Source organism: Lepisosteus oculatus, chromosome 27 (assembly GCF_040954835.1).
Source record: "Lepisosteus oculatus isolate fLepOcu1 chromosome 27, fLepOcu1.hap2, whole genome shotgun sequence".
Classification (NCBI taxonomy): domain Eukaryota; kingdom Metazoa; phylum Chordata; class Actinopteri; order Semionotiformes; family Lepisosteidae; genus Lepisosteus; species Lepisosteus oculatus.
The window spans coordinates 5406171-5423568 of NC_090722.1; the positions used below are offsets into that span (position 1 = coordinate 5406171).

General features: G+C 48.8%; 1 protein-coding gene and 1 long non-coding RNA gene across 18 annotated transcripts in view; one reads left to right on the plus strand and one right to left on the minus strand.

The window, feature by feature from the left end:
- Positions 1-4199, plus strand: part of sema6cb (semaphorin 6Cb) — a 306316-nt gene extending 302117 nt beyond the window's left edge. For all 11 annotated transcript variants that reach the window (XM_069184905.1, XM_069184909.1, XM_069184904.1 and 8 more), the window contains one exon: positions 492-4199. In XM_069184905.1, the coding sequence (XP_069041006.1) occupies positions 492-1768 (1277 nt within the window). In that variant the 3' untranslated portion in view covers positions 1769-4199. The remainder of the gene's footprint in view (positions 1-491) is intronic.
- LOC138225270 (uncharacterized) overlaps positions 1-17398 on the minus strand; it is a 53312-nt gene that overhangs the window by 28104 nt on the left and 7810 nt on the right. For all 7 annotated transcript variants that reach the window (XR_011183814.1, XR_011183809.1, XR_011183813.1 and 4 more), the window contains 3 exons: positions 12025-12138; positions 4826-5020; positions 3760-3926 (listed from right to left, as the gene is read on the minus strand). This is a non-coding gene — a long non-coding RNA (uncharacterized lncRNA). The remainder of the gene's footprint in view (positions 1-3759; positions 3927-4825; positions 5021-12024; positions 12139-17398) is intronic.

The window sequence follows — 17398 nt, forward strand, 5'->3', positions numbered from 1 at the left end:
CAGGCAACACAAGAACCAGGCTTAGACGCTCTAACTACAAAGCAGGTCGCGGTGTTCTTTTTTCCATCAGATTTTATCCTGCTCGTGTGAAAAGAAGCGAATAAAAACGCCCTTCTCAATATTTAAATGTGAGCCAAGGCCTAGAGATGGATCAATTGCACAAGGGAGCTCCATGTTTCAGCCTCCCTGTGGAATTTGTGCAAAGACACTTTCTAGTTATTTTATTAATAGAGAAGGGGGAAATGTGTGAACATAGCTTAGTTTCCTAGACTGACAGCTCTGCCATTAAACTTCCTGCCTTGTTTTGTTTGAATTTCATGAACAGCGGCTGGCCTGCTGTGGGATTGTCCGGGGGAATTGTCTCCCTTAAGTTGTACCGTTTGAGCTGCAATACACCATGTCGCATATCTGATTCCCGGCTCTTGATCTCGCTCTTTCTCCCTCCTTGCCTGTCTCTCTCTCTCTCTCCCCCCCCTCCCCCACCTCTGCAGGGGTGCGCCGCCAGCCCGAGGCAGACAAGTCCAGCCACAGCGTGCACTACACCCTCCTCATCGCCTGCGTGCTGGTGGCCTTCCTCCTGGGGGCCGTCCTGTCCGGCTTCCTGGTTTCCTGCTACTGCAACCACAGCCTCCACAAGACCAAACGGCTGGGCAAGGACCCCGAGGCGTCCATACCCCACGCCCTCTCCCTGCGCAGCCTGGCCAAGCTCAACGGCCTCCTGGACGGCCAGGCCAAGGAGGACAAGCTGGAGGTCTCCTCGCCCAAGATGTACAACTCGCTCCTCGCCACCGGGAAGGAGCAGCTGTCCAACGGGAACGGGAGGGCAGTGGGGGGGGACCTTTCCCACCACCATCACCACCACCACCACCCTGTCGAGCTTTCGGGGCTCCCCACGCCGGACTCGACGCCCGAGCTGCCCATCAAGAGCATGAAGGCCTTCAAGAACCAGTGGGAGAAGAACCAGAACTGCAACAACGCCAAGGAGAGCAAGCCCGCTTGCATGAGCGGCTCCAGGCCCAGCTCCGGCATTCCACCCCAGGTCTTCCCATTCTCCAGCGCCCTGGCCAACGGGCAGGCCCTGGGGGGTCCGCTCCTTCCCGAGGAGAGGAAGATCCCCAACGGGGAGCGGGTGGTGACCCAGCCCTTCCACTACTACCCTCAGAAGGTAGTGGACGTGACGGCGCTGGACGAGCTCCTCAAGCACCTCCACGAGCCGAGCGGGGCGGGCGGGAAGAGCGTGACGATGATGGCCTCCCCGCTGCCGCCCCACAGCGGCCAGGTGCTCTTCGCCAACCGGGTGCAGCCCCAGATCCCCGACACGGAGTCCGCCCCTTACTACAGCTCCTCCACGCTGCCCCGGGACAGCCTGACGCGCCGCATGGACGTGCCGCCGGACATGCCCCCGCCCCAGTCCACCCTCGAGAGGGCATCCCGCCACCCCTCCCAGCGGCACTCCCTGGTGGTCGCCCCCAAGATGGTCAACGGAGGGGGCGTGGTTCCCCGCCAGCACAGTTTCAGCCACAGGAGTGGCCACCAGCCCCCTCCGCTCCTGGCCCGCATGAACTCGACCGGCAGCACCTCCGAGGGACAGCACCCCCTCATCCCCAACGGCTACCTGTCCCGGCAGCACAGCTACTCCGAGCAGCTGGCCGGCCCGCGGGCCGCCATCGTCCGGCGGGCGTCTTCCCTCAAGCCCGACGTTCCCCCCAAGCCTCTCTTCATCCCAGCCTCCTCGCCCATCAGCCCACAGGGCAAGTTCAACTACTAGAGGGGCTGGAGGAGGCAGCAGGGACTGGCTTTCCGAGATTAAAAAAAAGGGGTATCGTGGAGCCTTGATGAGAAAAATAAGGAGGGAGGTTTTAGACAAGAAAGGCACTTTCACACTGAAAAAGAAAAGCGCCCAGGCATGTAAGTGGTGCCACTGAGGCTCTCGTACTTGTGTCTGATTGTTTTCGCCACGTGCAATGAATGTTCTTGTACCATATTGGTATTGCTAAATTACTTGACAACAGACAGGAAGCAAAACTCGTAAGACAAGACTGCCTGCCCGTCAGGGTATCCACTGCCAGCCGTCTGACCCCCACACCCGGAACAGCTGTCGCACGAGCACCGTTCAGAGAGCCATCGCTTCAATCAGAGCATGGGCTTCTGGGACTTGACTTGGCCACATGGGGCGACAGCCTGCCTCGCGTTCGCCCGATGAACATCGTGCCGACTCAAAGTGCTTCAGCGATTGCGACCCTTCAGAATCTTCATACGTGCGTATAAGGGGTGCCCAGGTCAATATCCGCACCAGCACGTATGCATGTTGTATATACTCACACGTCTACATGCGCAGTGCGTGTCCTGTGGATTGTGCGTTGGGAGTGGCTCTTTTCGCCTTATTCTTTCAATTGTACGACGAAATGACCTTTCTGGAGCAGCTTTCCCAAACTGCTGCAAAATATTCCTAAAAAGCTTGAGCAATAATCACACAGTATCAGTACCTGCGTGCGTGCCCTGGATCGAGGGTGCCAAAGAAGTCTTGGATCCACCCCCCCTACGCAGAGTTCACCATGACCCTGGTGTTCCAGCGCCAAACCCAAACAAAGCCAGCAAAGGCTTGAGGACTCTGTCTCTCTTGCTCTCACGCGCTGTGAAGAGGGCAGAGCTTAGGAGGAATATGGGGGAGGGGGGGGGAGAGGGGATGATTCATGTGCTGACCAAAAAAAACTTTTAATTTCATTTTGAGAGGGGTCTCTGGAAGAGGCAGCCCCATGTTCCTCTCCTCTCTGCCCTACCGCAGGACACATCGGAAGCCATACAAGCCAGCGGGGAGAAAGTCACGCAGAAGCAAACTCAACTCAACTGCTGATAATCCTGGGGAGCGTGGAGGGGGTGAGTTCTACCTCACCCCCTGCTTTACCCTGAACTCGTCCCAAACCCCAAACCCCAAGGCCAGACCCGGTGCACAGACACACTCAGTTCTCCCAGGGAAAATAAAAGCAGTGTGGATTTGATTTTCACCATCTGGGGGGAGGTTGGATGAGGGGGTGAAGATCAGTTTATATTCACCCAGGCCCTATACGGAGCGCAGGTTCTGGTTTTAAAAAGAGACTGCTGAAGGACAGTCCTGATTTTAATGTACTAAAGACAGCTGTTATTAATAAACTTTGTGGATATCTATGTAAATAAAGGAGACTGTGGAATAATTTCAGTAACTAGCCAAATTTTAATTGTAATGTGTAAATGCGTGCCTTATTTAATATAATGTGTGCTATAGGGGAAGTATTGGGAAAGTGGCAGAACAGCCTGTATTAGGTGTTTCTATTTTTTTTTAACATGAGTGTTGATATGTGTCATCGCTGTTGTAGATTTGTATTTTTATCAATAGGCTTTTTTTGATATCCTGAACCGCAAAGCAGTATTACTTATGTGTGAGACAGTTGTAAATTGAAACCTGTCAGCTTGAGGCTGCGTTTTTGTTTTGTTCCCCCCCCCCCCACTCCCCCAACATGCACTGTATCAGTAGAGCATGCTGGGAGGTGCAGTCCACTCCAAACGGTTGACCTGGCATGGGCACGAGTATCTCTCTACTCAGCACGTCTTGACAGATAGCCTGCTCAAGCTGGGTTTTTTTTTTTACAACCGCTGTAGAGGAGGACCTTGAGAAAATCGATCCAGTAAGCTACAAAAATACCCTTTTTAACAGGACGTTTAGTTATCTTAAAGCGTTTCGACCAGATGGGAATGACACGGGCCCGCTCAGTTGTGTGGTACCTGCAGAAGACCTCCCCTCCTCTGGTCCACGCTCACGACGCAAGCCCTCGCTTCCCGCGTGGCGAGGAGTGTCCAGGCGTGATCGTGCGGGAGCCGCCGCGGAGCTCGCCGAGAGACGCTGGCTGGCGCCTGTAGCCGAGCGGCTGGCCTTCAACACCTGCTGAAACCTGGGGTTGTAGGAAGAGAGGTCAGAGTTTGGCATTGCAGGCCTGCTTTAAATCAAGTTAAACTAGTCATGTTTCTTTTCATTTGCTGGAGAGTTTAGAAGGGGCCCGTCGTCCTGCTCTCTCTGTTTCACTCTCTAAAGCTGTAGGCGACTGTCGCCAATTCAGCGGTTTTGGGTGGGTTGTACCTCCTTGATAACTTTTCAACCTGAGCTGAATTTCATTTAAAATACCTTTGTCTTTCCCAATAAATAATAAAATTATCTTTCAAATGTGCTTGGTCGCTTTTGTTTTGTAACTGGCTGCAGAAGGGAAGGGTGTGTTAGTTTGTTGGGGACGTGGTAGTGCAGGGAGTAGGTTCTACGATGGCAACACGTCTTTCCCAAAGAGTTGTGGGGATGTGGAACAAGCCTGACTGTGTTTTGTATGGCCTTAAAAGTTATTTTCTACTTCTGCCGCAGGGTCCTTTTGTTGCTGCGGTACTGGAAGAAACCCTCTTGGTTACCATGATGTATTATAATACATGATTACCCATGTAATCTTTTGTGTGCCAAGCTCAAGATTGTTAGTCTGGCCACATACAAAACTCCCTTCAAGCCAGGTGGTTTCTCACCTTTGTACTTCCTCTAGGGCAGCAGTATCTGCACTGCGCCCCATACCTACAGTAGTCTTCAACTCATCATACTGTGTGTAAAATAACCAGGGCCTTAAAGAAGATGTGCACTACTGTTAAAAGATTGGCTTGTTTTTAAATGTACTTTTACTTTTGATAGAACTCCAGTTTTATCATATAATGAAAAGGTGTTTATCAAGCAAAATGGAAGCTGGATGTCCTAAGACAACAGGCCCCATGCTGTCCACATAGGAATCTGAATGTGTGCGACGACCTGGTTTAGACTAACCAATAGCGATTAGAACGAGTCGCAGGGCATCCATCCAGCCGTTTTCAACTGCTTCTTCCAATTCATGGTTGTGGGAGAACTGGAGTCTATCCCAGCAAGCAACGGGCACAAGGCAGGGTACACGTTGGACAGGACACCAGTCCAGCGCAGGACATAGGCCATTGGGGTAAAATTTCTTCAAGTAGTGCTTCCAGTCTGAAACCACAAACAAAAACTTAATGTATTGAAAGAAAAGCCAACATTTAGACAGACGGATACTGAGTACTGAGCAAACCTGCCCTGTATCATTAATGTAATGTAGCAACCTAGTCCAGGACCAGACAGCTACTTGTTCCTGGTGTGAGTCACTAAAACAAAGAGCCAAAGCCCATCTCAGAAGTACAGGGTACAAGGTGGGACCAGGCACTGGCCAGGAAACCAGGGAGCAAGGAAATACAAAAGAGAAGTTAGAGACTCAGTTAACCTAACCAGTACATCTTTGGAAGAGAGAAAACATACAAATGCCACACAGAAGGTGCCACGCTGCAGAATCAAACCCAGGAGCCAAGAACACCAGCCAGTATTCTGCCATAGCAGCCCAAGCTGTTAATGACCTTGATGCCACTTTAATATTGCTCATTTTAAATGTAGGGTGCTATGATAAGTTACAAAGAGTCGTAAAGGAGTTTTTTGGTGAAATAACCCAAGCTTTGCACTGCACTGCTCTATAAGAGCCATGGGATGAGGCGGTCACTCACATGACTTTGAGGTGGAAGGGTAAGTCCGAATTCTGAGTCGCAAACCAGAGGGAGGTACTGAGGGCGTCCATAACGATCTCTATCCATCTGAACACGACACCTGCCTGCCAGAAATCCCAATACCGCCTCATGACCTGTGGCTGAACTAACACACCTAATTTAAGCGAGTGTTTTCTCAGCGCCTTCATTACCGAATTAAAAAATGGCTCCTACTTGGCCACCTCTCAGCGGGCTGGACCACCCCCTCCTCCCACCCCTGTGAGCCACACAGGAAAACAATCTGCAATTGCAACTTGGTGAAGGTGCAAAAAAAATTTTTTAAATTCAAACGCACACTGGCGAGCTGAACCTGTAGGTGAAAACTCAAGGCATCGAGATTGCCGATTCAGGCATCAGCACATACAGCACTAACGAATTTCAGCGGGAGAGCCATAGCCACACAAAGCTCAGATGGGCCTAGATGCATTTCTGGGCTGTGTTTAACATTGAAAAATAAGTAATGATAATTAGTTATCATAATAATTAAAGGGGATTTATCATTTCATTCAGCTACCCAAAAGGATGCACTTTATAATTGCAATATGCAATTATATATACATATGCAAGGCTTTAATATACCAAACCCACAGGAAGGCCTTGCTCTGGCCTTACAGTTTTTTCCAGACCTGTCCGCAGCCTGCTGTTCCATTTTGGAAGCTGTGCAAACACTGTGGCAGATAGCAAGGGAGAGGACAAGACTCAAAGCGGAATTAAAAGATTCAATAAAGGAATAGTTTAGCGCATCTTTAAATTAAATGTAATTTCATCTTTTTATTTACCCCGACGAATGAACTGAAAAAAAAAGTTAAGGCTTTCTTGCTAAACTTGACTTTTACCGAGATGACTAATTTCTGCTAATGGTGCTACTGGAGACGGCAGGAGTAATTCGTTATGGCACAAGAGAGCTAATTAATAAGCAAACTGGAAAGGGGCAAGTGTCACAAGTGTTCATTAGACTTAAGGGGCCATTTGATTAATTTAGAAATTAATTTCTGGTATACCTTTTGAGTGGCTTTGTGTGCACCATGGCATGCTGTGTGCACTGTGGTCCTATTCCTGCTTTCATGTGCTGTTGAGATATTTTAATTATTCCAGCATAAAAAAGGCTCAACAACTGATGCTTAAAAAGAGTCCTCAAGGCACAGGGTGAAACGGGGGAAGGAAATTCATGTCGCACAGGCTTCACAAGTGCTCGATTTCTTTTTGAGCTACAGTAGTGGACGGCCCTTGGCTTAGAGGTGGTGTGGCAGCCTATCCAGCAGCCATGTCATCCTGCAACTCAGCAGGTGTGAGCCTGGTCAGTGCCTGGATAGAGACTCCTGGGAAAAACTAAGGCTCTTGCTGCTGCTGCTGCTGCTGGAAGAGGTGTTAGTGGGGCCAGCAGGGGGCGCTCACCCTGCAGTCTGTGTGGGCCCTAATGCCCCAGTACAGTAACGGAGACACTATACTGTAGAAAAAGCACCGTCCTCAAGACGAGATGTAAAATCGAGGTCCTGACTCTCTGTGGTCATTAAAAATCCCAGCGCATCTCTCGAAAAGAGTAGGGGTGTAATCTCGGCGTCCTGGTCAAATTTCCCATTGGCCCTTACCAATCATGGACTCCTAATGACCCCCACCTAAGAACTAGCTTCATTACTCTGCTCTCCTCCCCACTGAGAGCTGGTGGGTGGGGAGCGTTCTGTCACACTATGGCTGCCGTCGCATCATCCAGGTAGGGCCACACACTGGTGGTGGTGGAGGGGATCCCCATTACCTGTAAAGCACTTTGAGTGGAGTGTCCAGAAAAGTGCGATATAAATGTAAGCAATTATTATTATTATTTTTATTCCAAGGCAGTCTGATCCACTCCAGATTTTACAGTGTGCCTTATCAGGTTCTCAGCACAAAGCAGTCTGGTACACAGCTTTCTTTAGTGCTGTCAGTCAAATCTGAAGTTTGATCCACTCCAAGCTTTAAGATCTGCAGGCTCCTTGTTAAAACGGACACTGGGGCTCTAATTTACGCTCCTTCAGTCATTCTGGATATACCAGAAAGGAAGTAAAAATAATACAGTTGGTACCAAAAATGATCAACTTAATTCTCTTTACTCCTTACATCATTTTACTATTTCTCAGACTTGCATGTATGTTTTCTAATCTGTCCAGCGCAGTGACATCTATACCTACATGTGTTCATACACCCAGAAATGTCAGGACTTCACCCGAGTCCACAGAGCTACAGCGCCGAGCCCCCAGAGCCCCAGTTCCAAACAAAAGGACTCCCTCCATTCCCTTTACATCTTGATGGGCCGGGCCACATGCTGACAGGAAGAATCCAAATTAATTCCGTCTCCTCAACAAAGTACAGGGCTGGTGGGAGCAGTCAATATGTTTCTGCCAGAGCTGTCAAAGAAATAATGGTTTGTTGTCAAGAAGAGTTTGCCGAGAGCAGGCGGAAGTGCCGATCTGGATTTCAGGAGACATGGATTATTTTCCACCTGTTGGAAATAAACATAAAGCAGACAGGCTTGCGGCACATCCCTCACAGCCTGGTGCTCTGCAGGTAGCTCACTCCCTTCCCTTCACACTGCGCTCCCTAGAAAGCCTACTGCCTCACTATAAGCTTTTCTGAATTCTGTATCCCTGGTCCCGGTTCACCACCACTGCCCTCGGACCTCCATTAGAGCTTGCACCGGGAATCTCATAATACCCAACAAAAAAAAAGAGTTGGCACCAACAGGAGGAGGGGCGCAGCTCCTAAGAGCACAGGTCACAAACCCACGAAGGCCTTTCCTCTCTCTCATCTGGGGGTGGGTAGCTTGCTCCAGGCACCCACCACCTTCTGTGTAAAGACATGTCATGTATTTAGTGCACCCTCTTAAAAGAAGGTGGCTGACAGGCCATGGGGAGGGTCGGCTTTCTTCATGGGGTGGGGAATTGTGGTCACAGTCAACAAATGTCACAGCTCAGACTGGAACCTCCGTCATTTAGGCACAAGGGTTTAACAACGCAGCCTTAAGCACTGCGGCATGCCTTGCAACATGCATGGACTCCGACTAATTGGCAAATGAGGAATAAGCAAAACCAGACTCTTCACAATAACACACGCTGGAAACCCAGCCCCATCCAGATGGCTCCCATGCTGGTGCAAGGATCAAAGGTAATGTGGAGACGTATAGAGGAAATGCCACCACCCCTCCCCCAATTAAAAGAAGCCAATTATAAATCCTAAATTCCATTATCTCACATAGAGACATGCTTTCCCTATAGGCCCGCAACAAAAACCTGCATTTTCTCTGACAAATCAGGCAACAGTGAGAGACTGAACACGCTGCCAGTGAAACCAAGGGGTTTAACAAAAGAAGACGGAAAAGAGGAATTCTAATTTCGGCTCGCCTGATGTTTAATCAAACGGAGGGAAACAGAGCTGTTATCCCATGAACAATGGCGGGCTAAGTCACTGCTCACATACAGGGCTTTTAAGAGCGGACAAGCCATTATGATATATAGATTGATGTTTTGCAGTTTCAGTAGTGCGGGGGGGGGGGTCTGTGATTTATGACTGCAAATGTAGTGTGAAAAGCAAACACTTAGGATATAAGACATAACAACATGCGTCTTAAACAGTCATACAGAAATTCCTGGCTCCCATCAATTCGGGTTTAACCACGCGTGCTTGTCCCAAACAAACGGCCTGAGATTTGCACCACATCAAGAGCTACTTACTGCTACTGTAGCTGAATAAGTTAAATAAGTCCTCAGTTAAAAAGCAGTAATCCAGATTTGTCCTTGTCATAATTACAAAATCCACTGTGGAGAGCAAATGTTCTGTCCTTTTTTTTTTGGAGCAGGGGAGCTTCTTTGAAGTCTGCAGATCATTTGCTATGATTGATCTCACCCAAGTCTGCAACGCTGAAAAATTAATTTTAGCACTTATCCTCCATTCATAACTTTGTTAAATTCCCCCTCAAACTTCAAATCACCCTGAAATGCCTTGCTCCCATCATAAAACATTTGGCTCCCCAGACCAATGCAGAAACGCTCCTATTATAATAATTGTTCCCGTTTTTGAAATGATTTATTTATTTGGCATTCAGAAATAAAACAATTAATTCATAAATCTTGTTTGCCGTTCTACAGAAGCATCTGGAACTGGGGGGAAGGAGAGGAGAGACATCTGGTAAGTGCTTTAATTCCGTTTTGATTTTGTTATACAGCACCTCTGCTCGGCCCAGGGCCCCGAGCACACAAGCCGTCTAGGCCGGCCGCCACAAGCTGAAGGGAAGACGGAGGGGTCTGTGGGGGCGGCCAGACCGTGCAGCTGTTTGGACAGGCAGGTTCGGGGCTGCGGCTAGTTTCGGCAAAGCAGACCCCCGCCAGAGGGGCAGACGTTTAAGGAAAGGGCAACAAGACGAAGCCCGGCAGGAACGTCTCTTTCTGCAACGCGAAGGCTCAGAGCAAATCTGACAGAGGTTTATATTGTTTTTTTAACGGGGGGGGGGACAAGGCAGTCATTTCAAACGGAGATCGGGGAGCAGAATGCAAGAAAGTTACTGGGAATTTGTTCAAACTGGGGTTGTGCAGTGATCTATACGTGTTGTTTACACAGAATTATCAATGCACAGAAGCACGCTAGAAAATGCAGGCTTTTGAAAACCGAGCCCGACGCCTTGAGAGACTCACAGAGTGTGCAGTTGCTCAATCAAAGCCTCCGCACGGTAGCGGATTTGTTCGCAGGAGGGGGCCTGGAATTCTTGCTTCGCGGTTTCGCACGGGGAGTCAGCTGTCAGAGCTCGCCTGTGGTTTGTCGAAGGTGGAAGGAGATAAACATCGCGGCGAGGAGCACCGCTGTGCGTTTCGGATTCTGCATTATCAGACAGCTCCCCGCACGTCCAGTGCTGTGATCTGGCTCAGAAACCCTCTCCCTTCCTCGTCGGCTGACCTGCCAGGAGTCACCCAGGGCTCAGAGAGGGACCAACAAAAACAGCCCTTTTCAGCTTTTCCTTCTGGATTCTCCCACCGAGAGAGGCTCTGTTTTTTATTACTTCTGTTTCCCCTCTCAAAACTTTTTCAGGGCAGCTTAAAAGTGTCTGACATGCTCTGGCACGACGGGCGAGCTCGACTCCAGAAGGCACTCAGGGACAGCTGGATCTGCCCAGGTGCATTCCACATCTCTGACTATTTACCAAGAGACTGGGGGGGACAGCAACCAAAAGCTTTTTTGCAGAAATGCATGATTCTAACCCTTTCTGGCCACAATATTAGGACTCTCCACACAGACACCCCACACCAGTGAGGCCTTGGGCCTCTTCAGGCAGCAAGGACAGCTCCAATTAGACAGGGGCACGTGTTCTGCAAACCTCTGGAATATTTGCAGCCCAATCCCATTCCAATTCCTTAAGTGGGATCGCCTTCAGTTGAGGCAGATATAATTTAATATGATTTTTTTTTAAACTCATTACACTGGCGAATAACCTCACCTCAGATAAATTGAGTCAGTCCTTGAACGTGAAACTGTATCCAAGTTAAAGTACCTAGGAGATTTGTTTTCACTGCACTTAAAATGAGGACAGGAGAACTTGTGCCTGATAGAAGGTCACATCCAGTCACTGAGTTCAAGCCCTGTACTTGCTCATGTAGACCAGCAGGGGGAGACACTAACAGCACAGCAGAGCAGACCAGGAAAATGTGGATTACCCTGTGTGTAACACAGAGTGAGCTAATTCACAACCCACTCTCTAATTTGTAGCAACCGTTTCTTACTTATTGTGCAAGATACCCAAACCCAATATGACATGGAACATGGAATGAAGGCACCGAGTTTGGATATTCTTGTGTCCGAAGAGGGTTTTTATGTTCACACACCTGAGCTCCGCATTTTAGACCGAGGGCCAGTTAATGCGCCTGGCCTTTCCCTGCTAGGTGTGCTTCTCCCTGTAACTGCCGGGGGCTGAGGTCAGCAGTCAGGTGGACGCAATTCCTGCGGCACGCTGTCCACCCCGACTGCGGCATTCCCACAATTCAGGGAGGGGGGGGGGGCGGGGGAGTGGCGTGTGGAGCACACTGACTCACTCCGGAGCGTTTCGGATCATTCCGGTCACAGCTCTTGTAAGTCAGCACTTTCGGACTTTCCCCCGGAGACAAGGCAGAGACACCTGTCGCCGTTCTTCATCCTCTCTCTGTGTTCGGCTGCCCCAGCTGCTCCGGCTCACACCCAGCGCCCACGCTAGCTTCTAACGTTTCCCCGTGCTCAGCAGGGCAGCGGTCCAACCCCACTTACCCCAACATCCCTGCACTCCCGTCCTCAAACAGAGGGGCCTTTTCAGGAAAAAAAAAACTCTGCCCCAGTTATTGTCCCCCCCACCCCCCCAAAGCGGTGCATGTACTGCAGGTTTTCAACCCCCTGCAGAGCTCCCGGACTCCAAACAGCTCAATAGCGGCTCACCTGCCTCTCGGCTCTTCGGGCGCCGGTGTTTTCAGGAAACCAAGAGCCCTGCCGACGCGCTGGAGCCTTTCTGGGAGTCCCAGCGGGGAGGTCTGGTCTCATGCAGAGTGAGGCCTATCCGGAAGAAAAAAAAGCGAGTCATTACCGTGCTCCGACCGTCACGAAACCCACCTGAACTTGACTGCCAAATAAAACCAGTGCACTTCGACAACATACAGGTGAACAGTTCAAATGTAGACAATGCAGACATGTAAACCATGACTGCAAATGTGCAATAAATAAAATAACAATGAGCTAGATGGTGTAGGTGCGTTCCGAGATGCGTGGCCAATCCACTTTCACAAAAAGAACTCGTATACAATCGAGAGCGTTGTGACAGAACAGCTGAAGACGCCTCATGACAAACAGGGACATAAACCAAGTAAACCTGTGTAAAAATATGCAGGTACAGTAAACCATGGGTGCAAATGTCTCAATGTGAGCGTCCACTAGGGGGTGCAAATTCACAAACAGGCCTGGGGGGTGGGGGGGGGGGGGGGGGCGACTTCAGTCCAGGGGGCAACAGTGCCAGCGCAGTTTTATTCCAGCCAAGATATCAGCTTGACGACGCTGCTCAGCACATGGTCTTAACCGGACCCCCACTCTTCCGGGCCTGGAGAGAAGAGAGCCGTAGGATCTGCAGGGCTGGAGCTGGGCATGCTCGACATCAAAACCCTCCAGCACCCCCTGCGGCACAAAGAGACTGAAGCAACTCCTCTGCCCGAGAGCCAGCAGAAGGATCGTTCGCCCGCAGTGAGCTCCACACGCCCCCTCTCTTCCTTCATTACCATCGCGGGGGCTCCGCTGCGACAGCGCTGATTAAATTGCACACATTAGGTTCCCGACATGGCCCCCCCCCGTACCCCGTTATTGCTGACGAGGCGGGCTGAAATTGTGGATGATGTCTCGATGCTGACATTCAATTAGCTCCGAAACAGAAGAGTCATCGGCGCGCCTAATGGGTCGTTCAGAACCTCGTTTCGCTTGGAAATAATTTTTTAAAAGCCCCGTATTTCACCAACGGGCCCGCGACGGCGAGCCTCGCAGTAGTTCATTAATAAAGAATTACAAGAACACCAGCAGCAGCCCCTTTCATTTCCAAGCTGCAGCATCCATACCTGTCGGCCTCTCAGGAGCACATGACAGACTTCATCGCCCATTAACATCAGAGCAATTAGCTGTAAAAACGGGATTTGAGACGATTTGCGGGGGTCTATCGGTATAATTGCGTGATCTCATTACTGGGATGGAGCTGACAGGGAGGAGTGAGAGTAAGGATACCTGAAGTGCTGTAGACACTAAGCTCACCTTAGACATAAACATAAAAGGAACTATCTCTAGTGTACTGCGGGTGGGTGGGTGTATTGACAAGGTGGCATGGTGGCGCTGTGGTCAGCACTGGGAGCCTGGCTTCAGTTCTTGGGTTGCTATCTGTGTGGAGTTTGCATGTTCTCCCCATGTTCGTGTAGGCATCCTCCAGGGTTTCCAGAGAAATCCAGCTCTCCTATGCCTCATCTTGAGGGCCAGCTCAAGAAACAGAAACCTGTGGTTTGCGATTGAAATATAAATCGACCAATTAGGTCTTGAAGATATTTAGAAGCCAAAGTTAAGACAGTCAGGATTAAATTTTTAAAACCAGTCTTAACCTGAACTGGTTACTGCACTGTCCGCACAGAGACTAGGACAAGAAGGACAATGTCAATAAAGATTAAGAGAGACTAATTTTAGGAAAAAATACACAATTTTCCTTCGGATTTTGGGCAAGCAGAGCAAATCAGACTATGGGAACATGATCTCTTTAATGTTCAGGAGTTTGAAATTTTAATCCATAATTATTTACCAATAAGACAACCATCTTTGCAACCCTACAATATTTGATGAGTGCATCCATTGAAATGATGTGATCAATGTCTGAATGGATAGCATGCTCAGACGGCAAACGTCCCAGAACAGAAACTTTCTTTCAAGGCAAACAAAAAAACAAGTTCTATAGGAAAGTCAAATATTAAAGAGTGTCACGTCTTTGATGGAAAAGGTAACCGAGTAATTAACTGGGTGACTGATGTCAGCCAATCACTATGAAATAGCATCTGCTGTGCCAAAAATAAAACCTTGCCCTCTTCTGGAAATCCACTTTGGGAAATTAAATACACTTCTATGTGCAGGCTCATTAATTCTGCTATAATCAGCCTGTAGTTACCAGGGCCCTCTCACTAAATCAGGGCTCTCTTGGAAATAGATGTCTGGTGATCCAGCACGCGATGCTTCTCAACGAGGTATGTCAAGGAATACTGAATTAATTCATCAGTATCCTCGTATTCACAATTAGTCCACAGCAGGGTGCTCCTGCCCTGTTCCTGGAGAACCCCCAATCCAGTGAGCCTTATAGACAACTCTGGTCTTGAGGGCTGAAGACGAGCTCAATTATTAGTCCAAGAACGAGCCGCAAAAAATATGTCATTTAACAAACCACCTGACTAATTAATCACAACGGAATTGTTCCTTGTCTTTAAAAATGGGAGAAATTGGTGACCTTCAAAACCAGCTAGATCGAGGCCCTCCAGGGCCAAGGTTGGAGATGCCAGGCTTACACACACATTAAGAACATTATAAAGGCTTGAAGAAGAATTCTGAAGTCAGGTTTAAATCAACCCGGAATTTACCTAAAGCTGCCTTAACGGCAGCCATATCACCCTGCAACTCCCAACTGGCAGCCCACTAAAGCTCAGCAGGTGTGAGCCTGGTCAGGACCTGGATGGGAGACCTCCTGGGAAAAACTAAGGTTGCTGCTGGAAGAGGTGTTAGTGGGGCCAGTAGGGGGCGCTCACCACGTGGGTCCTAATGCCCCAGAATAGTGACGGGGACACTATACCGTAAAACAGGGGCCATCCTTCAGATGAGACGTAAAACCGTGGTCCTGACTCTCTGTGGTCATTAAAAATCCCAGGGTGTTTTTCGAAAAGAGTAGGGGTGTAACCCCGGTGTCCTGGCCAAATTTCCCATTGGCCCTTACCAATCATGGCGTCCTAATAATCCCCATCTATGAATTGGCTTCATTACTCTCTGCTGTTCTCCCCACTGATAGCTAATGTGTGGTGAGCATTCTGGCGCACTATGGCTGCCGTCGCATCACCCAGGTGGGGCTGTACATTGGTGGTGGTGGAGGCGATCCCCATTACCTGTAAAGCGCTTTGGAGTGTCCAGAAAAGTGCTATAAGTGTAAGCAATTATTATCATTAACAGAACACAGCGTGTACTGGAGAGCTTCATCTATAACTGGGGCAATACTCCCACCTACAGGCTAAAAAACTGTAATGACGTGCTAGGAATCTTGAGAGGGTCTGAGCTGTTAATTATTGTCATCACCGACAACTAAAGGTGCAATTTCCAACGGTTTCACATCTCTGTTCCTGGGAACTGCAGTGTCTTTTGGTTCTCTTTGAACACTGAACTGTTAATGACATGATTTGAATCAATTGTTCACTAAATGGGTTTATATTACTCTTGTTTCCAGGCCTTTACTCAATAAGTGTTCTTTATGAATAATTCTTTACACTCATATTCCTTACACTGGACACTCCGCTCCAAGCGCTTTACAGGTAATGGGAATCCCCTCCCCCACCACCAGTGTGCAGCCCCTACCTGGATGATGCACCAGTCCGCTCCCCACACACCAGCTCTCAGTGGGGAGGAGAGCAGAGTGATGAAGCCAGTTCAGAGAGGGGGATTATTAGGAGGCCATGATTGGTAAGGGCCAGGGGGAGATTTGGCCAGGACAATGGGGTAACACTCCTACCTAAATTACCTAAAAAACCTGGTTGACTGCGACTCTGCAGGGCCCTGCCTTAAAGGAACTGATCAGGCTTCTTCCTGAAGGACTCCAGGAAATGTTTTTTTTTAAAACAGGATGGACAGGCAGCTTCTTGCTCCACACCCCCATCACCCTTTACCCTTGTGTAAAGAAGGGCCAACTGCTTTCGGATCAAAGTATATTACTTCCACCTGCATACTGGGGCCCCTCTTTTGGGGTTTAATATATCCATATCAAGTGAGCTGGCTCAAACTTGATATGGACTGCTCATGGAGAGCAAGCTGGGATATGCGAAAAGATAATTCTTACCACAAGAAATTGTAAAGGGTTAATAAAGTGATGTTAAACTTTCATGTAAGAACTATGTTGTTGTCAACGCTATCATCACTCTGTCGTCTTGCGGGAAGGTACTGCCCTCGTGTGGCCGGTTTCGGTATTGCACAGCAAAGAGCACAGCTTCAACAGCAGGTGGCATGTTTCACCTACTGTCGCAAATCTGAGTGGACTTTAAGATCCCTTCATTGGCCATATCCGATTTCTTGCATTAGGAATTTGTCTTTTCACATACCCCAGCTTGCTCTCCATAAGACACACAGACAGGGAGAGAAGCTGGGGGTCAGAGTGCAGGGTCAGCCATTTATACGGCGCCCCTGGAGCAGCTGCGGTTAAGGGCCCACTGTGGTCTGTGGAGCCCCAGTCCCTATCCACACCGCAAGCCCACTGTGGGTTACCAGCTCAACTCAAGGTACCGAAAGCTTAATGACCGTTAACCCAGGTCCAATCCTGCCGTTGAATTAACAATATTAATATGACACAGGGGTCTAACGCAACTCTGCACTCTCATTACGGGCTGTCTGGTCATCACCGGGGTAAAGTTAGCTTGAAGTTCGAAAACGATTTTGGCACGCCTGTAGCGTTTTCACGAAACCTCTCAGAGTGGCGAGAACACTTGCTTTCTGTATAAAGTACATTGTGAATGTTTTCTCAGCCTTCACGTTGTCGTTTTTGACTTTTTTGACCACGCACGAATATTCTTTTGTCCATATCTTCGCAATGGAAACACAGAACACCTTCGAACCAAATGCATTTTAAAGACCACGACTTGTGAAGATTTCCACAGCCTCTACATCAAACTATCAGTGAGCTGATTATCTTTTTTTAAACCTCCGGTTTTTCATCGATGCGTAATTACGCACTAACTGGAACCCGGGGGACCGCTGTAGACACACGTTCACAACGCGAGAAATACTGCTCCATATGGCTTCGGAATGCTAGGGGAATGCTGTTCACAAGCCAATAGCATTTAAACCACAGCACCCACAATGCTGCAAGTAAGTGTTTTACACACTAAGCAGGTCTTATGAGCTTTCCAAGCCTTGCTTTGGCTTGTGAAACCTTTTTTATTTATTTTTTTTTAAATATGGCACCATTAGACATGCAATACACTGGGATAGAGGGTTTTTTTTCATGACTCAATAGCTTTTTAACCACAACAGCCACAATGCTGCAACCAAGTGTTTTACA